The 25,761-nt window shown below is 39.0% G+C and overlaps 1 protein-coding gene across 4 annotated transcripts in view; it reads right to left on the reverse strand.

The window, feature by feature from the left end:
- Positions 1-25,761, reverse strand: part of TP63 (tumor protein p63) — a gene marked incomplete at both ends in the record, with an annotated part of 205,897 nt that overhangs the window by 103,687 nt on the left and 76,449 nt on the right. For all 4 annotated transcript variants that reach the window (XM_080919390.1, XM_080919389.1, XM_080919394.1 and 1 more), the window contains 2 exons: positions 18,192-18,324; positions 20,870-20,998. In XM_080919390.1, coding sequence (XP_080775516.1) covers positions 18,192-18,324; positions 20,870-20,998 — 262 coding nt within the window. The remainder of the gene's footprint in view (positions 1-18,191; positions 18,325-20,869; positions 20,999-25,761) is intronic.

The following is a 25,761-nucleotide window of genomic DNA, read 5'->3' on the forward strand; positions in this document are numbered from 1 at the left end:
AATGAAACAAACAAAATGCCATAAATGGACATAACTAAGCAGCATTTTCAGTGTCAGTGTCCTGTTTGTGTTCAGGGTCTTAGCATCCAGAAAAAAAAACATTCTTCCTGTTAAATAAGGAGGCAACTTACCAAATTACCCAATGGCATGGGAGTCTGACTGGGTTCTCTAATTCTCCTGTTGACCTTTGATTTGTGAGTCCTAGTCTACCTATAAGGAAATGACGGTTGGTTTGGCAGTGTATCCGGATTGTCTGAGTTTCTCAGATGTGTACAAAATTAAGAGACTTCGGCATCTCTAATGAGGTCCGTCAACCTGCTAACACAACTTCTCTTGTGGTTTCTTGCAGCCCCGGTGGCTTAAAGCTGTCTGACAAACTTACTGTCTAAGAGCTGACCTAAAATAAGATTTAGAAGGAAAAATAATAAATTTTTTATTATTATTATATAGGGAGTGAAAAAAAATAAATTAATGCAAGAATGAGAATTACTCAGAGAAAATCATTCTGACACAATCAGAAAGGATTAAATAAATTTCAGGATGCCTTACTTGCTAACAGTGAAGGGTTTTGTCTGTCTGATTTTTTTTTTTTAGAGTTACACATTGTGAAGAAAAGTGCATATAGAAAAACATTACATCAAGACCAAGATAAATTTCAGAAGTATTGCTACATCTATTTTCTGACTTACAAAGAAAAAAAAATCAGCACTGGTAGTTTTTGGAACGTTTTGTCCTTGTTTATAAAGCAAGGAGACCAGGAACTAAGTATGAGCAAAGACTAAGCTCTCCCCTTATGAGAAGGGCCTCAGTGTTTTAAGACACAGCAAGCTTCAACTGCTCAGCTAAAGGCTCTGAGTGCAAACCCACTATTACCTACTCTTTACCCATGTATCTGCTTATTCTCCCTGGAAGTCCACATCTGTCTGCTGTATCAATCATGTCTCTGGCAGTCTGTCTTACTACAGAGAGAGTATTTGATACCCTGCGTAGCCTTCTCGAAGGATCAGACTTGTGTAAAACTAATTCATTTTACTACCAAGGCTGGGCGATGAGGTAGCCTTATGGCTGTGTATAGAAACCAACTACTACAGTCTTGAGAACTGTAACTTTCCACGTTGTACAGAAGCACAGCAGTCCAGGCACCAAACTTGGCATTGAATAAGCACTAACTATCTGAGAGGAAAGGTCTTACACAATGCTGGTGGTATGACATTTGTATTAGTGCTGAATGAGGGTTAGCTTCAAGAAATAAAACAGAGATGCATAATTTTAAAGGACAGATCCTGTAGTTAGGGACCTGAACATCTGACTGGCTTATCTGTCAGCTGGCTGTGTAGTTTTGGACTAGACCCTTCCTTTACTGGGCATCGGTGTCTTTATCAGTAACAAGGCTTCAGATGCCAGAAAATTGTCACCATCTGTCCTGATATTGTCATCCTGAGAAAGAGGGTGAGCTTATGTGACCTGGGTTTCCGGTAAATTCAAAATAGGTGTTCTGCTTGGGAGCCTAAGTTTGGGTCAGGCACCAGAAGTGAATTAGCTGAATGTCTCAGTGAATACCTAGATGTGGTATAATATAGTTTGTTTAGTTAACTATCTTCATTAGCTGTTTTTTTTTGCTACATCAAAGGGATGCTTCCAAATCCTTACAATCAGACATGGAAATGGGAGCTGCATCCATCACTGCTGCACTCACACAAACAGGGTTTCTGATGTGCTTGCCATCAATCCTGCTGAACACTAGAAAGGGAAGTATCCATAGGAAGAAGTTAACAAATTCACCATGGGCAAAGGCCTCTCTGGATTTTGTAGATAACTGATTAATTTTGGTTTGTTCCAGTGACAGCTTCTGACATCTTGTATAATTTGTATAGTGGAAGTGACTCACAATTTCAAGAAAAAAAAAGGGCAACATTAAAATTTTCATCTTGCCTAACAATCTGTGGCATTGATGACTTGGACTGGACACTTTAAATTTGCATAAACTTGAAGAAAAGTGGTTTTAAAAATGAAAGATCAAAAGGAAAAAAAGAACAGCCTTCTAGGCACAATGCCTTTTGATAAGTCCCAAATGCCCACCCTTCTGCTGCTTACTTATATTGCGAATGGCTCAGTTGCTGTCCAAGAAACATTTTTCATGTGTCTACACATTTTGACTCAAGAAAAAAACAGGAGGAAGCATATGCGGATGGCATAACATCTACTGAGGTGGACAAAAGCCATCCCTGAAGTCACACATGCTCATTAAAGCTTACATTAGGAAAATCTGGGCTAGGAGACTACAGTCAACAGAATTATGCGTTCAGATGTGTGAAGTCCTGAGTTCAGGCCTCGATGCTAGAATCAGGAAAGAAATAGAACACTGGGAAAAAAACTAAACATGTATGGTAAACATCACCAACACTTGACTTGACATGGACCTCTTTATGGAACGAGCTAACAAATTTTGGTAGTAATATGATCTCTAACCCAAACCACTCATCAGACATTTGCTGAACACTGCTGGGTGCCAGGCTTGTAATGTTTCTGTATTCTGGAGCTTTGAGCAAATCTGCTGCAAATCATGAACCAATCTGTGATTCATTATTTAGATACCATCAATGGAGACAAATTTTCATTCTGTGATAAACACTTTCCGCCAAACTGAGTCATCACCCTAGGTAAGGTTATCAGAAAAAGAAAGTAACATTAAAATAAGGACCAGTAATGTTCATATTATGTTGGCACTGAATTAAGGCCCAAGGAGTCTCTGAGGCAATGTCACTGCCTGAGTTAGCACAGTAGAGAGCCTTTTGAAGTTCATGTGTGTACAGTCATTTAAAATTTGCATTCTATTGATGAAGCTTTTGCAGTGCTTAGAAACTACCTTCACACATATTTATTACAACTGTGTTATTAACCAGAGACAAGATTAGTGTTGTCCATTGGGTTAATTATGGACAAAGGCTATTATTATTAGTTAGTATTAGTATTTTTGGTTTTTCAAGACTGGGTTTCTCTGTGTGTAGCCCCGGCTATCCTAGAATTTGTTCTGTACACCAGCCTGGCCTCCCAAGTTCTGGGATTAAAAACTATCCAACCAAAGAATTTTTATTTTCTTTGTGAGAGGGTTCTGCCTTCTCACAAATCAATCACAGCCAGATGTGTATACATGACCTTTAAAGTCCAATATTCTCAAATAGACTAATTAGCAATACAATTAAAGGAAAATATTTCCTTTTAGCCCCAAATAACTTTCTACACTTATTCAACTGGATCATTACACAGAACCAAAGATTTTGAAGATAATAAAACTTATTAAAGTAGCAACACCAGATACTTTTAAAAACTACATATCTGCAAAGGTAGGGGGTTGGCATAAGGGCATTTGCTATGTAAGTTGCAGGACATGAGTTCAAATCCCTAGTGCCCATGAACAAGGCCAGGCATGACCGCACTGAGAAGTGGGGTCAGGTAGATCCTCCCAGCTCCCTGGCTAGTCTGCCTAAGGCCAGGTTTAGCTAGCAAGAGACCCTGTTTCAAGGCAACAAGGTACACAATGATAAAAAATGCCCTATGTCTTCCTCTGGCCTCTGAATTCAGGCACTCAGGGACCTACAAGCTCATATGCATGTAAAATAAACTCATATGTGATACCTACATACAAGGCCATATTTGTATAAATAACCACAGGATTAAAACAGAGAACATTTGTTAGACACTTATGTTAGTACAATACTTAGGACTTTCCATACATGTTCTGATTTAATATATCAGCCCAAGACGGAGCATTATTATGATCCCCATTTTACACATGAGAAAAAACACATGGGGTGTTGACGTAATTTGTCTGTGTCTTGTAACTTGGAAGTGGAAGACCGGGACTAGACAGGTCTCCAAAAGCCACATGAACTAGCTTTTGTGCTGAATTTACAATAAAATTCCCCCATCCACATCTGTAAACATACCTGTCCTTCTGAGGCCAGTCCCCCAACCCCACATGACAGAAGGAAAAGATTGGCTCCTGCAGTTTGTTACCTGACTTTGACAGATGCTGGTGGCATGTGCAAGACCACCTAAGGTCACAGACAAAACATGGAGAGAAAAATCCTCAAACTCGTAGTTACTATTATGCTCATGTTATTTCAACACTGAGCCCAAATCAATTTTTAAAACCAATATCTAATGTTGAAATATTATGTAGTTAATTTAATATATCAACATACCATATGTATTTTTACATTTCCATACAATTCTTTAGAAAATCTCTCATCTAGATTTGGATATCGATTCTTTAGTGATAAATCAAAATTGGGCTGGGTTAGTGACATGAGTCAGTTCATGGGACTCACAGTTTACATAGTTAAATGCTTGGAGAATTTATAATCAGAACATAGGTTCTGCAGTTTGCTTCTTGTACTACAATCTGCTTACAAGGATGCTTATATCTAAACATGCCTTGCAGGTCAGCCAGTGAAGGTTTGTCCCCATGGGCTCTTAGTCAGTAAAGCAACGTATGATCTATATGACATAGATGAGTATGTGTGGTTTGTCAGCCATGAGCTGACCTTGATGGGTCCTGCTGGTATCATGACTCTGTACTAAGAGAGATAAGAGAACCAAAACCAATTCAGGAGACTCTGAAGATATTTTGAAAAGCAAAATTTGGCAAAGAAAATGCCTTAGTTCATCCATGTTTAGGTATGAATAGAAACAATCAATCAATTCAGCTTATATACGACTGAACTGATTAAGAAATAGACATATTTTCACCTTTTAGAGAAGGATGGATGTGATTCATTTTATTTTATGTGTGTGTTTTGCTTGTACTTATGCATGTCTACTGTGTATGCTTAGGACCTATGAAGGCTAGAATGGGAGACTGTATTCTCTGGAACTAGAGTAACAGATGGTTATGAACCACCACCTGGGTACTAGGAACTGAACCTGGGTCCCCTACGAGATCCCCACCCCAACTCCCACTTCACTGAAAATACCAAACACAAACCATCTCTACTTGATTAAAAACTACACATAATGAGGGTAAGGAAATGATCTTGCTTTGAAACTGATGAGGAAGGCGACCCCATAAAAAGACCAACTATCCTGGGTGCCTGAGATCTCTCAGACACTGAGTCATCAACCAAGCAGCATACAGTAGCTGATATGAGGCTCCCTGACACGTATACAGCCTAGGAGTGTGTACTCTGGCCTCAGTGAAAGAAAGCACACCTAACCCTTGAGAGACTACAGGCTCCAGGAAGTGGGGAGATCTGGTGCGGACATCCTCTTGGAGATGAGGGGGGAAGATAGGATGAGGAACTATCAGAAGGCAGATCTGGAGGGACATAATGACTGGACTGTGTAAACAGATTAAAGAATATTAACAATAATTAAAATAAACAAATATATATATATTAAAAAACAAAGATAATCTCAGCCAGTACTGTTCAAGATGATTTTTTTTTCTTTTATTACTTTATTTATTTATTTTTGGAGAGCCAAATAAAGAAACCAGTCAGATTATGAAAAGGGAAGAAAAACACACCAATTCTTCAGCTATGGCTTCAGATGCCATTAGTTACTGAAGTAGTTTTGAAGCCTTGAAGTTCACGGGCACGATGTTTATCAGGGTAAAATATTTTTTTTTTACAGACTTTTGCATGGTTGGGTGTATGATGATTGTAATTAAGACCTTTTGCCTCACAGCGTATAATTTGCTGACCCCAAAGCACCAACCAGCGAAGAAAACATACAGTAAATATCTTCATAAAGCCAGCCAGAGGCTGCAGGGGGGAGGACAGAGAGAGGTGTGCAATGGGAGGGAAGATTACATCAAGCAGACTTAATCCCTGCCACCCTAGAACAAATGAACCCAGAGAAGTTCTGAGCTGAAGAAGGCAGCGTGGGCCTAATCACTTTCCCTTTGTTCTTTCCTTCTGTGGATAGCTCTGTGGATTCAAAGGCAAAGCAATGGGAGCAGGTTGCTCTGTGCAACATTCACTGCTTAAAACAGCAACGTGATTTATGCCTTTAGAGGGTTTCAATTTCAGAAGAAATCTCAATGAGGAGATAGTCTGTGGAAAGACATTCCAATGAACTGGTTAGGCAGGTCCTTGTTTGGAAGGAACACTGCCTGGGGCTGGCCAGGAAGATAGAGGCAGCTTCAGTGAGGGAGTGGAGAGCCCCAAAACGTACCTTCCTCTCTTTTCCACCACTCCAGACAGGACTCACTTTATGACTAATCATTACTAAGGCAAGCTGTTGCTGCCCAACATCCTCTCCCAGAAGGCAGACCGGGAACCAGGCATTTTCTCAGACAGAAAAAAAGTGACTTTTATTTTAGGTTTTTGAACCACTCACCGCTCCACCCCACCCCATGCCAGAAAAACAAAACAAGATGGATGCTATTCCAAAATCTTGATTTTTTTTTTTTTTCGGCCAGGCAGGTGTTATTTAGAAGAGGTTTTACTGTAGCAATGGTTCGTTTAGATTCTGGCATGACCACACTGCTTCACTAGAGGTGTCCCAGTCAGACAGAAATCAGAAGCAGCAAAGGAATGGCAAATGCGGCCATCACCAAGGATGAGAGGAAGAGCACCGTGCAGCTGGAGCCTGTGATCTTACTCACCCCCAAGGAAATGAAATCCCGAGGGAGAAGTGATGAGTGTTTGTCAACAGACAGACAGCCATCAGTGTCAGCAGGGTGGAGGAGGCTACAACCCAAGACTCATGACTCCCAGGCCAGAGTTTCTTACCCGAATTTGACAGCATCGGAGGATTGTGTGCTTTTAAACATGTTTTGTATCATAGAGCCCCAAACCTAAAATGCTTCTCATGGCAGCCAACAGCCCAGAGCTCGATCTTACACATGATGTATGCTTTGTTTTGAAGAAACAGATGGCATATTGGGCTTCTTGGCTCCTTTCTCAATTATTCACAGAAAGGATGATTTTTGTTCTCCCAACCCTCCTTAGTTTCCCCTTATCGGGTCAGTTTCAAGCATCTAAGATGCCTGTTTCTAATGGCACGGTCAAATAGGGAGCTGGCTGCATGTCTGTAACTCAGCAGCTAAAGTGCCTTACTCCCATTCCTTTCACCCAGTGTAGCCATCACTCACACCAGACTGTCCCAGTAAAGCTCCTTCTGTCCCCAAACGATGGGCTACAGAGCCCAGACATCTAAGGAAGAGGTCACTTTACCAAGCCACATTTTCCAAGGTCAGCTAGCACTGATTTGAAGAGAAGAAGGCGGCAAGGGTGAAGAGGAGAAATCACGCTTTTATCTCTAATATAGTTTCTCTTTCACTATCTATCCTGCGGCACAGAGCTACAGCAGTCAGCCATGAAGAATACCTGCTCACTTTTCACTGCTTTGAGAAGGTGTGTCAAAAACTGACTTAAGTAATATGCATTAAGAGCCCTCAGCTTCTTGGCAGGAAGGTGAGTAGACGAAAAGGAGCTAGACCTGTTCCTTCTTTGTTATTGTTGCTGTTTTGATTATCTTATCAATACAGCAAAGAGCCATACATCTGTTCTAAACACAAAGAATAAGGTTAACAGACAGAAGAGGCGACAATTAAACCCATGAAGTTGCAGGCAGGCTACTTCCGGTGGGCACCTGGAGTCCTCAAGTGAAGTGGAGTGTCAAGGGTTTGGAGGACTCCAGAACCTCTAGGAGGTGTGTCCAGTGTGCACGGAAGGCGTGAACGTCAAGCCCTAGAGAGGTCTCTGTGACCCTTCTAATCAGAAATAATACACTCACTGGTTCTTCTTAGCTCTGTTTTTATCCCTAGTTCCTAGCACTCCTTAAACATGGCTCTTGTATCACAGTCAGTGAGACGTGTAATTGTTCCTTTTATTGAAACTAAGAGAACTAAGAGAACGCTTACTTTTATCTCTGCTGCTACCTGAGCAGTCTATTCTCAATAACTATGGGCAAGATGAGTAGGGACTAATTCGAAAGGTGGACCGGATCATTAGTCCCAATACTGGCTCTTCTTCACAATGAGCCAGAGAGAGCACACAGGGAGACCACGGGCATGTATGGTCGGTCTCCTTACATCACTCCTGCCCACTTTTAGCTGTTGATGCCCAGCTGAGCAAGGACACAGCTTATAACTCTTTTATTATACTGATCCAGACTCAGCTATTTCCCCATTGTTACATTCTTTTTTTCTTTTCCTTTCTTTCTTCTTCTTCTTCTTCTTTTTCTTTTTCTTTCTTTTTGCTTGTAGAATTTAAGGTGGATGTCATTGATTTCTCAAATGTACTTAAGAGGGGCTTCATACCGATGGTCCTTGGGTATGCTCTGTGTTTCAGTTTCCAAGAAACTGCTTTTCTGTTTTGTATGTTTGGGGATTTTAGTTACTTGTTTTTGACACTGGGTCTCAAGGATTCTATATTTGCCTCAAACTGGCTATGTAGGGTGGCTTTTGAGTTTCTAGTGCTCCCAGTTTTACCTGCTGAGTGTTAGTATCAGGAATTGATTTTGCCTCCAAACCTAGTGGTGATGTCATCCATATGGCAACAGGGAACTGCACATCTGTTGCCACAGCAACAGCCAAAAATTCCGAGCATACATTTTATTTAGCTCCCACCTTTACCTGGGAGCAGTTATGTCACAGTTTAATCTTCCCTGCCCCCTCCTCTTTTTCTTCTTTCTCTTTCTCTTTCCCCCCACTTTGTCTCTGTCGTCCTCAGTGGACGTCTGTTTGGCCTGGTGTGATCTGTCCAGTTATAAGCTACGATCCTATCATAACATCACCACACTGAATACTGACAACACACACATATCACCATGCCTGCTTCATGAAGTGCTCACACTTGAACCCAGAACTGTGCAGTCTACTCAAGGGTTCTAAGGTTGGGATTCTATAAACCCCACCCCTCAGTTACCTGGCAACAGCCAGGTATACTCCACCCCTGCAGTAATGGGTAACTGAGAGGTAGGGTTTACAGAATCCGAACATCTACCCATTGAGCTATATTTCTTCTTGACCAGGAATTGTCAAATTGTCATCTGAGTCACTAGGCAACTTTCCATTCTTTGTAAACTCTGCTATCCATTGCCTTACATTCAGTGTTCTATGGATTTCAGCTAAATCCTGGTCTTCAGTCACTCCCATCTCCAGGAATACTTTTTGTTTTTTGTTTTTTCTTCTAAATGACATTATTTCTTCAGGTTGCCAATAGAAACAAGCTCATCAGCATTCCTGCTGGTGTCACACATACTTAGAGTCTTCCTGCTGGACTGAGCCCTTTCCACCCCAACAAGGGTTGTTTGTGGAAGTTCCTTCCCTTGGAACTTGGAGGCTCCTTGGAAGGAGATTATTTATTCCCATTTTTTTCAGTTACTTTTGCAGACTAAGCATAGCTGCAGGTTTCAGCTTGATACAAACCAATAAAACGCTCACTGTTAACAGTCGTCCCTGGAGTCACAGCAATCACTGCATCTCACTGAACGCTGGCCTATTACTCCAGGGAAAGTTCGCATTTTTCTTCTTTTCTATTCATTTCTCATTACTCAATTAGCAAATATTTTTCTGCAAACCTCTAAGAGAGAGTCGTGAATCCTGCAGACTATCACTACACACTTGTTCAATTATGAATATGTGCTGACATTTTAAATTTCTTAAGACAACACGAGGTGGGCGGTAAAAGAGAATATAGCCAAGATGCATGGCATGACATTTTTTAAATTAATAATTTTTAAAATATAATTGGAGGTAATATAATTCACCTACTCCTTTCTGACAAAAAATATATAGGTCAAAATCCAGTAGATATATTTTATAAATAGTTACACTTAACCTTTGATTTATTTTTTGATATGAGGTCTTCCTTCAGTGTTCAGGGTAGTCTCAAACTCAGAAGTTCAAGTGATACTCATGCCTCCTTCTCCCACATAACTGCTGCTGCATAATATGCGCCCCCAAGCACCATGCCTGGTTAATTTTCTAAATTCCATAATGTAGTAAACCTTTGCACATATTTAATGAGGTTAGAAATACCCATTTTAGAGTAGACACTGATCTAGAAGTTTCCTCTCTGTTCTTACAGTTCTGTATCTTTGCCCAGTCTCTCTCTGTATCTGTCTGTCTGTCTGTGTCTCTCTCTCTCTCTCTCTGTCTCTCTCTCTCTGTCTCTGTCTCTGTCTCTCTCTCTCTCTCTCTCACACACACACACACACACACACACATACATACATACATACAGACAGAATGAGTTTTTTCCCTATGAAAACATATATTAAATACGTGCTCAAGCAGTTCAAGGTGTTCGTTACAAGCCTCTACAGGGTAGAATTGTCCGTGGAATGACAGATAATGGCATTTTCCTATTCGTTTCTGATTCTGTATCTGGAGTGATGGCCAAGAATTCCCAGCTGTTAAATTTCTGAGTAACCTTGATGCTGTTGGTCCTCAGAGGATGTTTTAAGAATGAAACCATATCTCGGATCTATTTAGAACTGACCTCACTATTATGCTAATACCCGGGTGTATCTGTGTGTTGAGCAACTAAAGTTCATGTTCCTAATCAGTCCCCTGGAGACGAATACTGTAGAACCAGTCAATGACAAGTGAGAACGCACAAATTATTGAATAAAAGAAATGCCTGGATTTTAGTGAGTTCTATGGGGCCTAAACATAAAAAAAAATCTATACTGCTTTTCAAAGGAAGTCTGTCTGCTTTGAAACTTTGGCTATGGTTTGAAAAATAAAACAAAAAGGCAAACGAATACAAACTAAACCAGAAAACCTCCAGCTCCATCTAACTTTAAGTAGGAAAGAGTGGCCAAATCCCATTTGACAGCAAGTAACACCTGGTTTTAAAAAGAAAGAATGCATAAATTTTTACTATTTTCTTTCTTCATTGATAATTGCTGCATTTGGGATGAAAAAATTCACAGGTTTTCTTTTTTAAAGGAATCCCACTTTAACCATACAAAGGCTCCCATTGACTGCCAGACCCATAAACAGTATTGTCTTGACCACTTTATGTGCAAAACTGACGTCTCCAAAGTTTTGTCTACTGTGAGGAGTCGGTATCAGTAACTTCCTTCCGCTGTCTGGGAGACAGAGACTCAAAATCATCTTGTGCTTTTTCTAAGAGGACCAAAATAATGAATGACAAAGCAGGGTCGCCAACACAAAGTTAGCTGTTTAATTCAAGAGGCTGAACCCTTTATATTATGTCTCCCAGAAGCCAAGGGAGCTGATTTGGAGGCTTAGAAAGCTGGGGTCACCCCCAGATCACGTTTATCAGGAATGTTCCAAAGGTCATTTGGCTCTTAGCTGTCTTTTCATTGTGGAAAGGTGTAACAGCCACTAGAAGAACGTTTCCCAAGTTCTGTTAATCTTTTAAGAGTTTTCCATGCTTTTCAGGTTGAGAGGATAGTTCCCGGCTGAAGGAAAGCCTGTATTCTTTCTTTGTGAGTCAGAATGCTAGGATGTCAACCTGCTAAAGTTTTAAGAAGATGCAAGGTCACCATCAGCTCCCCTTGTCTGCTGAAATCCCTGTCTGTTTATCTGTCCTTTTCAACTTCTTCATTGTGAATTCGGACACACTGAGCACTGTGTCTTAAGTAACTTTGCTGAGGTTACACCACAGACAGGTGTTAAGGAAACTATTCCCCTGGGGCTATCATTTTGAACTCTCCCTCTGCAGAAGGAGAGGGAGGGAGAGAAGGAAAAGGGTTTCTTTTCAGATTAAACACAGGGACAGCAAACACCTTCCCCTAGGCAATACATTCTCTGCCAGTGTGGGCTGCAGTTTACCCAAACACCAAAGCAGAAAGCAAACAGCCTCTTTAGTAAGGGAAGAGCTGTCAGCTGTCAAGTGATATTTGTGAATTTCTAGAGAAGAAAGAAAGAAAAGAAAACCCTTGCCCTCATTTTATTAAGCAGCCTGTTTGTTCAAGGTTGAAATGCATATGTGTGTTTAAGGTAAAGTCGCTCCCTTGGCACTCCTGAACAAAATGATGTCTTCCTATTGGCTAGGCCAAACAAAGAAGCAAAGAGAAAAGCAGTCTGCCTTCGGAGAGACGTCTGAGCTCTGTCTAAACTAAGGGTACGGTGAGCATCCTTTTAAGCAGCATAGGTGATTACACACCATGGGGATTTTTGTTTAGTGAAATGTTTCCTTGCTGCCGTGTTTCAGTTATTTTCACAGAATAAACTACACAGCTCACCAGCTGAGTGGATTACTAGAGCTTCTACGAGAAAGTTAAGGAAAGGGGGAACCTTTCGTAGCCATTCCTGGGCCCAGGATGAATGCTGGACACTGTACACACCGTGTTTCCACCATGGCTTTGCCATTCTGTCCTTGTCTCAGACGCTCTTGCCCACGCATTGAGGAGCTGCTCCAGTCTCCAAGAGAACTTCTTTTCAGCCCACATATCTATTCTTATGAATCCTACAGATAACTTGACTGAAAAGAAGGGTGCCACCAAAGGAGACATTTAAGCATGATGTGCAAATCACTGGACACTTTGGGCTCCTACTGATATTTGGGGTTTTCTTTCTCTAGAAGATACTGTATCACCAAAATGATGTCCAGTTTGTAGGCACTCCTGCACAACTAACTGAAATGTAAACAGAGAACATGATAAAAGAAAAATTCAAGGAAACTGGCCCATTTTATAGACAATTTTACCCAGTCATTATGCATTTAAATATCTATCATAAGAGAATATCCATATCTAAATTTTTCTTTAAAAATATTCTACCAACAGAAAAGTTAAAATGTGATAAATCTGAACGATCTGTATTATAGCAATTAAGGGTGTGTGTGAATGTGCATGTGTGCATGTATGTGTATGTGTGTGTGTGTGTCAGGATAAGTAAATAAGATCTATAACAGAAATAAAAAAGAGAATTTTATAAAATTTATTTATGATTCTTCAGCTAGGGAAGCAGGACCACATTCTATCTGGAACCCCCCAGTGATCATACCTATCAGAATACCAGAATTTCCAACCAGGCAGCACAGGGTTACAACACTCTCCCAAGAACCAGTGGACAACAGAAACCAAAGAGCCAAAACACCCACTCAACAAAGACAACACCAGACATCAGCAAGAATTATAATCTTTGTAAACCCAGATGGCCAGACTCCAGCATAACGATAGAATAACAATAAAAGCTACAACAATGTGTTTCCACTTGAGGCCAACAACCCCACCATAATAGATTCTGAAAATTGCAAAACAGTTAAAACATAAGAAAAATGCCTTAAAACTGCCTTTATGAATATGAGAAAGGTTCTTAAAGATGAAATAAATAAATCCTCTTACAACTTCCGTTATAATACCAATGGTGGGAACGATTACAGAATACTGAGTGAGACCTTAATATAGAAATAGAATCAAGAAAAACCAAAATGAGGAAAACCTGGAAATGAAAGATCCAGCACCACTTGTTTTCATTATAAATCCCATGATACAATTTGGCAATGAAAGGTAAATCGTGGAAAACTTCATAGTGATGAACTCACTGAACATTTTTGAAAGATTATCACCAAATCTACTTACACTGATTGGATCAGTTACCTAAATGATCAGACAAGTGTGTAAGTGTTGTAGGAAAGAGGATGGGATCAAAGGATGGGGGTGATACAGAAAGGACTGTAGAGGGCTCCAGGAAGCCAAGAACATGAAGAGAAGAAACGGAATGATTCCTTCCTTGTAGTAAGTTCTGCCCATTGGATCAGCGTATTCAGCAGATAATGCACATCTTAGAAGCCTGGATGGAGACAAGGACACAGAGCAACTGACAAATGATTACTTCTTGCCTAGCACATCAGAACCTTTTGAAGCCAGGAGAAGGCATGTGCATAAGTTACTAACTCCTCAGTCTGACTTAAGTTACTCAAGAGTAATTTCCTTGAGGAACTTCAAAATAGGTATTTTTCAGAAGGTATATACTTAATATATACTTTAGTCGTAAAACTTGCTAGAGGAAGACTTAAGTCAACATAGATGCCAAAAGCTGCACTGCCTTGATTCTCTAATATTATAATGTTAATGTGGTTCAAAGTATATTCTATGTGAGTACATTCATGGGCACATGTGGAACCTGCAAGCTGGGGCAGAGGGGAAAGGCAGAAATTAGAGTGTAATTTAAAAACTCCCATAGATTCAAGAATCTGAATGAGAGTTTTGGCAGTCTTACTGCTCTGCTTAGAAGCATAGGTTCTGTTTTCCTTGAATAAAACCACTCTGGCAACTGACAGTGACTAGAGGGAGTTCTAGCATTTTCTTAGCAATGCACCATGAGAATTATAGTTTTCCCTGAAGCAAGAGCACCAGAGCTGTTAGGAATTGTACTCAAAACTAGCCCATAATTTTTCTTTTGAGTTCACTGCTTGGGGACTTAAAAGTGAAATCTATGCCAGCTTCTGGTGTAATGTTTAGTGTCTGCTGATGTGTGCCAACAGTACAAAGAGGCCAAGAGTTTCCATATTCCATTCTACAGTCTCTTCTGTGCTACTTCTTGCTGGTTGGCATTAAAAACCAAGACTCTTAGAATCACCACTAAACTCTTCAAAGACAACTAAAGACAAAATACGTGAATTCAAATAAAATATTAAATAAAAGAGGCCAAGTACTCTAAAACAGCCAAATAAATGGAACAGGAATGATAGATCGAACAAACAGAAAATGACCACAGTAAGAGGACACACGTCTTCCATTAATATACACAGGGTGCACAGCAAATGGCACAAATCGTCATAATGCATGCAAGCCATCCAATTACATAATATTAAGAGAAATTAATGTCAAATGAAATGATAAGGAAAATGCCGAAGGAAAGAATACTCAGACAAACAGCAGATAGCTAGAAATTTCAGTTCACTGAATTATTACTTGAGGCAAAGTAGACAGACAAAGGTATACTAGCAGAAATTAATAGAAGGATTACACAATTATAGAAAGGGTCAAGTCATCATGAATATTACTGATTTTAGATATCATTTACCCAACACATATGTAGAAAACACTTGATTATTTGACAAGGGGGAATGATCCATAGTTATTGCTTGGAAATGTCAACACTCTGTAGTCAACAAAACAGAAGACAGAACACCAGAAAGGATGTAGGTCTCTATAGATCCCCAAACCAGCTGGATCCAGTTGCTACTATAGAACTTCCCACACAACAAAAGCAGAGTACACCAGTACACCGTCTTGTGTTTCAATGCTATACTCTAAACACTAATGGATCAAATTTGAAATGCCCCCCCCCCAAAATGTAAACATATTTAAAACTAAACAGTAACTGAGAAACACATTAATCACATCAGTGTCTCTAGGATGTAGCTAAAGCAGTATCTGCTGTGAAATTTATTGCTGTCATGCTAAATCCCCGGGGGGTGGGGGGAAACAAAGAGATATCAACTCAATAATACAAATTTCTATTGAGGAAGCTTAGACATTATGCTTTGATAAAGTGATGGCTGTTGGTAAGAAAAAAAAGCAAGAGAAGCAGGGTGGAGGAGAAAGAAGAGGAAAAAGACAAAGAAATAAGGGGGAAGACAAAGATGGGAAGAGAAAAAGAGGAAAGGATGGAGGAGAAAGAGAAAAGAATATTTAGGAAAAACATAAGCGGAGGGGGTGGAAAATAAAACCAAAGGTAGAAATGCAAACCAGAGAATATGAGGTTGGCCAGAGAAAACTTTAAGAAAAAAAAAGAAGTTTAAGTAAAATGTGAGGTGTTCTACTGAAAGCTAAACAAAATCAGTAAGTCTCTGGTACTGAAGGTTTCCAACCGAATAATGAATATGTAAGTAGATATCTTTCTGATATTAATAGAATATAAAGGAAATGTTTCATACAATTCTATGTGCATGGGCTCAGCAACTACGATTCAATTAATCATTTTCTCAAAACTATATTTTGTTCAGACTTCTCCAAGATAAAATAACATTGATAGACTCATGAAGAAATTTAATTTCTGATTTCTGAAAATCCCTAGATGATTTTATTGGTAAATTCTAACAAATGCGTAAAAGGGAATAACATTTTTTAGAGCATGTTTTCAACATTCCCAATGTCACAACCCTTTCACACGTGCTCTTCATGCCACCTTCCTAACGGTGGCTTTTCTACTGTTATGAATCTTAATGTAAATATCTGATGTGTAGGTATCTGATATGCAACCCCAAGAGGTAGGTAGGCCAGCCTTGGGTGAGAACCACTGTAAAGGAGCCTTTCAGTTTCAGTCAGAGCCAGTGCTGGGAACAGAATCCCAGTCCTTTGAAAAAGCATTTATACATGTAATGGCTGACTCATCTCTCAAGCCCTCGATACTCTAGTTTTTTTTTTTTTTTTTTTGATACTCTAGTTTTTAATATTCCTTTTTTTTCCTCATATATATTTTTTGTAGTTGGAAATTTCAGCCTTATCTCTTCAAATTTTTGATATTCTTCAAGTTATGTTTTGATGATACCAGTTTTCCAAATGTAAATTACATTTTTCCTCCCATTTAATCAATTTTATTCAAAGAATAAATAAATACAAAATACTCGTTTGGCCAGCGTCCATCACTGAGGAGAATGTGTAACTGTTAATACTTAATCCATATGTAAAACATATTAAAGACATGCTTACACAAAACCAAAGTAATACAAATGTGAGAAATACAGCAATATGTCAAACAACAGAATCACAGCCCATTAAGGCACTTAAAAAATAAAATACAATTTTTTGAGACATTTCCCTCTCATTCACTATCCCAATAGAACTAATTTTCATAATTAACTTTATAATTAGAATGCACATTTTAATTTTAAAGTCATGCAGAATCTATAGTAATGCAACCTAGTTTAACATCTGCACTTTAATTTCCTTTGTTAATAACTATACCAAAACATCATGATTCCATTTCTCAGCCATATCAAAAATCTGAAAACCATAGGATAAATTTCTCAATTTCTGTCCTTAAGAATCCGACGTGCCTCTTCATGCCCATTATAGAGTTGTATTTCTTGTGTAGTGAGAAGAGAACTGGCTGAATTCCCAACTTATTAAAATACTATATTGATGGGGAAAGTAATTTATGTGTAGACTTTAGAAAGTATTTAGCAATTAACCCATAATGGAAACAAAAAAGTCTGCTACCAAGTGGTGGAAAGCCCCGCACAGCCGTACTACAGTTGAGTGGAGCTAGGCATCTTGGATTCTCTACTTTCTAATTTACAGAGCAGAACATTAATGACTGGCATCCTGCACAACCACACTGTCTTGCCATGACTGCTGATGGGGCCACCTAGAATTTGGCCCCATCTATGTAACAGCCATTCCTACCCAAATACGTGTATACAGACAGAAAGATAAGCAGGTATAGGAACAGAACTAATATAGAAGTTGGCAATTCATAGTCAACTATAATTGACGACAACTGTAAATTCTTTTCACTTACAAACAGGGATCTAGAGAAAGGTGAACGGTGTGTACCTTCTGGGAGAGTAGGAAACCAAGTACATTCGTGTGAAGTATAAAGGTGACAGACTGGGGACTTAAAGGCCTGTGACCTTAAACTTCCTAACTTTTTCTATCCCTATGTAGACAAGAGTAAGAGTTAAAAAAAAAAAAATCTCTTGAGTACAAGAACGTACAACTTCTGTAAGCAGGTTCACCTTTTCTTGGAATTACCTGAGTATTTTTCCTTACTACAGGATCTATTTCAAAATTAACAGTAATACTCCTGACCTAGCCAAAGGTGCAAGTCATTGGTATGGTTTCAATATTTAATGAAGAGGTAGCAGACCTAGTGTCCTAACATGAGCTACACTGTAGGAAAGCCCCTCCCCCCAAATAGCTTATGTATATTTTTTGTGTGTTTCTTTGTGCTTTACTTCCTGAGTATGTGCATAGATCATACACAACTCTGGAATGGATCTGGGTGGAATCAGGTCCAGGGTCTGCTTCTCTACAAATGGGGAAACCCTGGCGACATTTCTCTCTCTAATTTAGGCTTAACATGAAGAACACCTCAGAAAAACAAGCAAACAACACGAGATAAGAAATAATTTCCACCCTCTGTCTCTACTCATGGCAGAAAGCTGAGAAAGACCTAGAATCTACAAAAACCCAGCTAATCCTTCCCAGTGAGTGGCATTTGTTCTCCTTGCAATGGTGATGTCGAATCAGAGCTCTCTATCATGATTTGTGGATAGCCTCGCCCACTCAGGAATAGGAAGCACACTCACCCACATGGGGTCACTGAGGTCTGAGTCCTGCATGCGGATACAATCCATGCTAATCTCAATCTTGTTTGTTGCACCATTTTCTGATGGTTCGTCCACAAAGTTCAAGTCGATGGGCTGGACTGAGCATATAGGCCTAGCACAAGGAGGAAGGAAGGTGTGGATTACCCATTGCAAGAGACTGCAGCACAGTTAGCCGACTAGTAACAATGGATATTTTTTGCTTCAAGGTTTTCCAGGCTGAAACCCCATGCTTGAATCTTAACTCAACCATTTACCTTACATAAATTCTGAGGAACGTGAAACTAAATCCTACTTCTCAAGTAGGAGCCCCGATGTCTGTTGTATGACATACGGGCTAACATGGATAGACAGGGGAGGGAGCTTTGTTCAGATTCCACAAGCTCAGAGGTGTGTAGTAAGCATGGAAGTGTTCCCTTTCCCATCTTCATGTTAACTGACTAAAATAGTTTTTTTTTCTTTTCTTATGTTTTGTTTTTCCTTTTTAATTGGATATTCTTTGTATTTACATTGAAATACTATCCCCTTCCCCCACTTGGAGCCCCCCTTCCCTTGCCTCCATGAAGGTGCTCCCTCTCCCAACCACCCTCTCCCACCTCAGGGTCTTGGCATTCCTCTACACTGGGAAAATGTGCCTTCATTGGACCAAAGGCCTCTTCTCCCATTGATGCCAGAAAATGCTATCTTCTGCTGCATATGCACCTGGAGCCATGGGTCTCTCCATTTGTACTCATTGGTTGGTGTTTTAGTCCCTGGGAGCTCTGGAGGGTTTGGTTAGTTGATAATGTTGTTCTTCCCATGGGGTTGCAGACCCTTTCTGCTCCTTTAATCCTTTTCTACCTCCTTTATTGGGGTCCCTGTGTTTAGTCTGATTGTTAGCTGCAAGCATTCTCATCTGTATCAATATGGCTCTGGCAGAGCCTCTGAGGAGGCAACCATATCAGGCTCCTGCCAGTAAGGACTTCTTGGCATCATAAATAGTGCCTGGGTTTGGTGGCTGCATATGGGGTGGATCTCCAGGTGAGGCATTCTCTGGATTTTTTCTTCAATTTCTGTTCCTCTATTTGTTGCTTTATTTCCTCCCATTAGTAATTTTTTCTCCATTCTGAGAAGGACTGAGGTATCCACATTCTGACTTTCTTTCTTTTTGAGAGTCATAAGGTCTGTGGATTGTTTCATGGGTGTTCTGAGCATTTTGAGCTACTATCTGCTTATCAGTAAATGCACACTATGAGTATTCTTTTGTGACTGGGTTACCTCACTCAGAATGATAGCTTCTAGTTTCATTCATTTGCCTAGGAATTTCATGAAGTCATTGTTTTTAATAGCTGAAAAGTATGCCATTGTGTAAATGTACCATAATTTCTGTGTCCATTCTTTTGTTGAAGGACATCTGGGATCCTTCCAGCTTCTGGCTATTATAAACTGCTATGAACATGGTTGAACATGTGTCCTCTTTATATGTTGATTCTCTGGAGTCTAATTTCTTGAGTTCTTTGTATATATTAAATATTAGCCCTCTCTCAGATGTATGATTGGCAAAGATCTTTTTCCATTTTGTGGATTGCTGTTTTGTCCTAATGACAGTGTACTTTGCCTTACAGAAGCTTTCCAACATTATGAGGTTCCATTTGTATATTCTTGATCTTAGAGCATAAGCCATTGATGTTCTGTTCAGGAAATTTTCCCTGCCTATGTATTCTAAGTTCTTCCCCACTTTCTCTTCTATTAGTTTCATATGTGGAGGTATTTGATCCACTTGGACTTGAACTTAGTACAAGGAAATAAGAATAGATAGATTTGCATTCTTCTGGTGCTGACTGCCAGGTGTACCACCACCATTGGTAGGAAAAATAGTCATCTTGCTAACAGCAATCCACAGATTTAATGCAATCTCCATCAAAATTCCAACTCAATTCTTCAAAGAGTTATAAAGAGCAATTTGGAAATTCATTTGGAATAACAAAAAACCCAGGATATTGAAAACTATTCTCAACAATGAAAGAATTTCCTGGGGAATCACCATCCCTGACCTCAAGCTGTATTATAGACCAATCCTGATAAAAAACAAACAAACAACAAAAAAAAGGAACCTGCTTGGTATTGGTACAGAGATAGGTGGGTAGATCAATGGAATAGAATTGAAAACCCAGAAATGAACTGACATCTATGGTCACTTGATCTCTGACAAAGAAGCTAAAGAAATTCAATGGAAAAAGAACAGTATTTTGGACTAAAATCGGTTTTTGATTAACACACCAATTAACATTTCTTATGGAAATGTTAAAACAACTACTGACGGGGGGGGGGGGGGGGTGGGGGGGGTCACCTTCTTAGAGGCTAAGTCTTCAAGCAAGAATTGGTATTGAATGACGGACACTAGATACTGGTGAAGATGTTTTGGATTGTTGGTGGTGGCATTTAGAATATCTACAGTAATATTACTTTGCAGTAATGATAATCTTTTAGTTTTGGAATCTATAACAAAAGAAAGCTACTTTATTTTTAATGCAGAGATATTATAAAAGGCAGTAAATTTCGACTAACGTAACTTTTTAAAAAGTGATCTAGACATAATCTGTAGTAAATGGTACTGCAGCTATTTGTGTGCACTTATTATTAAACGGTTATGGCACAGTTCTTGATTATTTGATACTTACTGTTCCAGAAAATCCCAGATATGCTGGAACACGTCTGGGCTGAGGAACTCACTTGTCTGGGTGCTCTGCGCCATGGTGGATCGGTAATAACTTTCCTTCCAAGAGAAATGAGCTGGGGTCTCTATGAAACTTGAAAGGACAAAAAAAAAAAAAAAAAAAAAAAATGAAGCTAAGATTATAGTTTCTATATTTATGACCCTGGTTAATTCCATCAAAACAGAAACTATTTAAAAAACACCATGGAGTCTACAAAGTCATACAGACACACACACAACTGATGTTTCTCTGGGAAGTATCACGGGCTGCATTCTGCCCTAGAGTAGGACAGAACTTCCACTGCTAGACAATTAAGTCTTTTTTAAAAATCAAATCCCTCTCTCTTAATTAATAGCATTGTTATTGTATGCTGTCCTTACACTTTCCAACACAGAGTAGATTTCAAAAAGAAAATAAACACCCCTTCATTAAGTCTGAGGGCAACTCCGACCTATCATTAAACCTATTTTATAAGTGCTTCAACTGATTATCTGCCCATTCTGCCTCCAGCAGGTAAGAAGGGGCATTGGAATACAGAAGTGAGTTCACAGAACTTAAATTTCACCCTCAGACTAATAATGCCTCACATGAGTACAATTTCAGCATAGGATTTCAGGACAACAAACTCAAGCTTCTGGACCTACGGCTTCCTCTGTTTAATCACTAGTTGCTTACCATGGTGTGTATGTGTGGAGGTATTGCTTAATTAAAGTTAGAATTCCAGGTAACTAATGGATAAACAAGTACCAGGGTACTATGCCAATTAATGCCACCTCAATTTGTTCATCTTATTGCTAGGACCTTAAATATACTTTTTTTTTTTTAAATTTGACTTTCATCTCTGTTTATCTAGAGTGAAACTTCAGCTTTCTCAATTGATATATTCTCCAAATTTGAACATTATCTGCCTAGATAATCTGGGTAGTGATTTGCTATAATGATCAGTAGGCTAATTTTATGTCTGAATGAAACTATTTATGCTCTTAAATCATGATATTCATATAACAAAGAGTCAAATTAATAGTGTATAAGAACAATCTTCTATTTCCCCTTTCAAACATTTATTCTATATTCTATTTATGGGGTAGAAGAATAAAACACTAGGTTTATTAGCAAATTATTACCAAACTATTTCAGCAACACATTTATTTGACCAGGTTAAACATATAAAAATAATGAGTAAAATATGCATAACTCACCAAGAAGCTTATGGATATTAGAAATGAAAAGTGAGTCTGACTGTCTCACTACTTTGGGAGGTCATGGTAGAGAACAGAGCAAAACAAATCTGTAATGAACATGTATAAACATCTCTATAAAATCAAGAGATGTAAGTTTTGCATGACCAAAGAGAGAGATGAGTGGTTGACAGAAGAATTAGCCAGAGCAGAAAAAGCCAATGTGCAGAGAAGATGGAAAAGTACCGAGGTCAACAAGTAGTCTGTCTCTTCCACTTTGGGCAGCAGTTGAATATGAAATGCTAAGGTGGACAATACCTTGGTCATGTGAAACTATTTGATGCAGTTCTATGTTAAGGCTGGGTGTTAAATATATCCAACATGTGGAGCTATGCAATTGGTGAAGATATAAAACTTGCATGCTGTGTCAAAAGAAACACAGGTGCTTACACTGAAAGCTAATTTTTGTAAGTTATTCTTTGAAGATTTAATTTTTAATTGTAATCATGAGTACATGACTATCTGTAAGATATTCGTCTATGACTGCAGATATTAGCAGAACACAGGACAGAGAACTGGATCTTTTAGAGAGGAACTTACAGTTGGCTACTGGGACACAAACTTTGCATCCCAGTCTCTGGATCAAGAAGCCATTTCAAAAGTTTGTTATACGCCATTTTAAATCAACTATCCTTTTTTTTACTTCAAGATAATTATAAACAATTATAGTAAATATTATGCAATAAAGTTCACAAATCTTTTCCAAAATCCTCAATGTGACTTACACATATGTGTGTATGTATGTGTGTGTATGTATGTTGTATGTACTCATGTCTACATATTTTCACTGTTTCGAACAGTATTTCTACCTTCTCAATGCTATATGCAATCAGAGTATGTATTCTACGATCTGTCTGGATATTGCATAGTGGAAGTGATTGTTTAACATACTGTGGTTAGCAGGCTAAAAAAGGCACAAGAAGAGGACAAAAAAGATTTATACAATTCAAACTCTAAACTGTACACAAATGGTCATAGTCTTGTGTATGCGAGATTGGGTAGGTCAGGAGACAGATGTAAGGAAACCAAGAAAGAATACACATATATCCTCAGAAGCATTTCTTCCAATGTTGAAAATGCTTCATTATTGCTTAATAGTCTGGAAACTGTAGTTGCCGTTTTCAAATTGCATCAGAAACTAAGATACTAAGGAAACTCCCCTAACTGCCACATATGTACACTAATAAAAGATCTAAATTAAAACAAAAATAAAACAAAACAAACAAAAAAAAAAACCCAAACTCAAATATTATACTATTATTTGAAATGCAGTTTGACTCTATATTCCCCTACTGTTCTCTTGTGGTGAACTTTTTAATTGAACCTGGACATGAATACACTAAAATGGAGCTATAGATATTGGCTAAGTGTTTACAAACATTTGGTGATTTTTCCAGAGGACTCCAGTTTGCTTCCCAAATACTCTTGTCTGTTGGAATATACCAACTGTAACTCTAGTTCCAGTGGATTTGACACCCTCTCCTGGGCTCTGTGGGCTTGTGCACATACTTGATATGACAACATGCACACATTCATACACAAACACACACATACACACAAACACACACACAAGTGCATCTGCACACAAACACACACACACACACACACACACACACACACACACACACACACACGCTTAAGAAGAAAAAGACGAAACTTAAAAAGCAAGATGCAGTTCTCTAGCCCTCCATATTTTGAGAGAAGTGTCATTTTCTATTAGTAACCTATATCATACATATTCATAGACTTTTCTATGTCACCTATATCATACATATTCATAGACATCTCTTTAAATTAGACAATGCAGAACCAGTGGGCTGGCACCTGCATCTTCTGAGACATACTTCTCCCTTCCAATGTGTGCCTCTAGTCCTTGCTTTTAGAGTATGCTCTCCTTTACTTTACTTTGCTAAATAAACTTTGCCTTAAAATGGGTGCATTTCATACCTCTAAAAAGACAAACATTTAGAAATGTAGACCTGGTGAAATATTGACCTCCAAAGGGAGAGTAGGAGTTGAGAAGGAAAGGAGGATGAGGGGGAATAAAAAGAGGTGTGATGAGAAGAGAAGAAAGGGAAGTCAAGGTTTACATTAGGATGTATTTAAGTACTTCCCCTATAAACTTAGAGTTGTCTTCTTCTGTAGATTGGCACACAAAATACTATTGATGAGGAGGATGGAGAGGTCACTCAGGACCACAGGGTAGAAAGAGTAAAGTGAGCCTTGTTTATTGTTCAACTCTTTGCCTATGGCTGAATCTCAGTATCAATTATTCATGCAACAACGGCTCCCTTCAAAGGCCTTTGTCAAATCAGTCACACCCAAGCACTGGAGGTCTGAGGATTCTTTTCCCTTCTGTTTTTTAGAGCTTGCTCCCCCCCCACATATATATATATACATATATATAAAACTATCTTTATATATATATATATAAACTATCCTTCACCCTCTTTATTAATTCATGAAAGAACACTTTTCTTTGTAGAAGTTACTGGAAAACACCAGTGACTATCAGTCTGCAGTTGGCATCTGCTTTTGCTTTGGCGTTCCTGCGGAAGGTCTTCTCATCTATCAGATGGAAAGGCTGAACTAAAACACACACCAAACTACAATCAGGCCAGCCCTGCTATTCTTCAACTTGGCTCTTTGCTCAGAGTCTTTAAAAAATAAATTAGTACTTGAGCCACTAATTTTCAACCACCCCTGGGCTACCCTATGGCTTTTTAGCCCCACATATCATCCCCTAATAATATAAACAGTAGGAAGTCATTCTAAAAATAAAGTCACCAGATTTCCCTTCAGAACATAAAGATAGGAAGACAGAAATTTGCTTGATTCGACACAAACATGCCCTAATTCAGCAACTGGAAAAGGTAACTGGTAGTAGGAAGCTGGAAACATATTGCTGCTGCCAGGTTTTCTGACTCTAAGCACTCTCGACCAGGTCTCAGTGACTATGATGGAGAGATAAGCAGCTCTTCCAGGACCTGCCTCTCCAGCTAGGAACTGATGTAGGGTGAAGTATGTACTGATGCCTGAGTCCTGGTTATGAAGGCTGTGTAGTCTGTCAGGTTCATCTCCCTTCCGTAATGTCATGGCACAGTTGAGGTTCCTACAGCATCAGCATCAGCATCAGCATCAGCATCAGCATCAGCATCATCAGATCCATCCCTGTGCTGCAGTGTAGGCTGTCGAAAGCAGGAGGTTAAACTACCTGGGACTTTCCAAGTGATGCTTCATCACTTCCCAGCTATCATTTGAACTTACCATCATGAAATAAGTTGAAAAGAGAATTACACTAAAATATGAAATGCCCTAAAATAAATATTAAAAACCCATCTCTTCTTAATTGTCTTTCTATCTACCGTCAGTGTTCCTAAAAGCCATTTGCAAAGGGAATGTGATAGAATGGCCTAGTTAAAAAACAGAATTCTGTGTGAATTTGTCATCCCTCTGAAATAATGAACATAATAGTCTTGGAGAAATGTTTGACAGACAACCATCTCCTGAGACTCCAGGATGTGAGAAGCCAGGCTGAGGAGTTAGCAAATGAATGGGACATGTTGCTTTTTAAAAGTTTTTCTCATAGATGTGATTAATAAAGTGACTTTAATTTTT

This window comes from Micromys minutus (genome assembly GCF_963924665.1).
Source record: "Micromys minutus genome assembly, chromosome: 7".
Classification (NCBI taxonomy): Eukaryota; Metazoa; Chordata; class Mammalia; order Rodentia; family Muridae; genus Micromys; species Micromys minutus.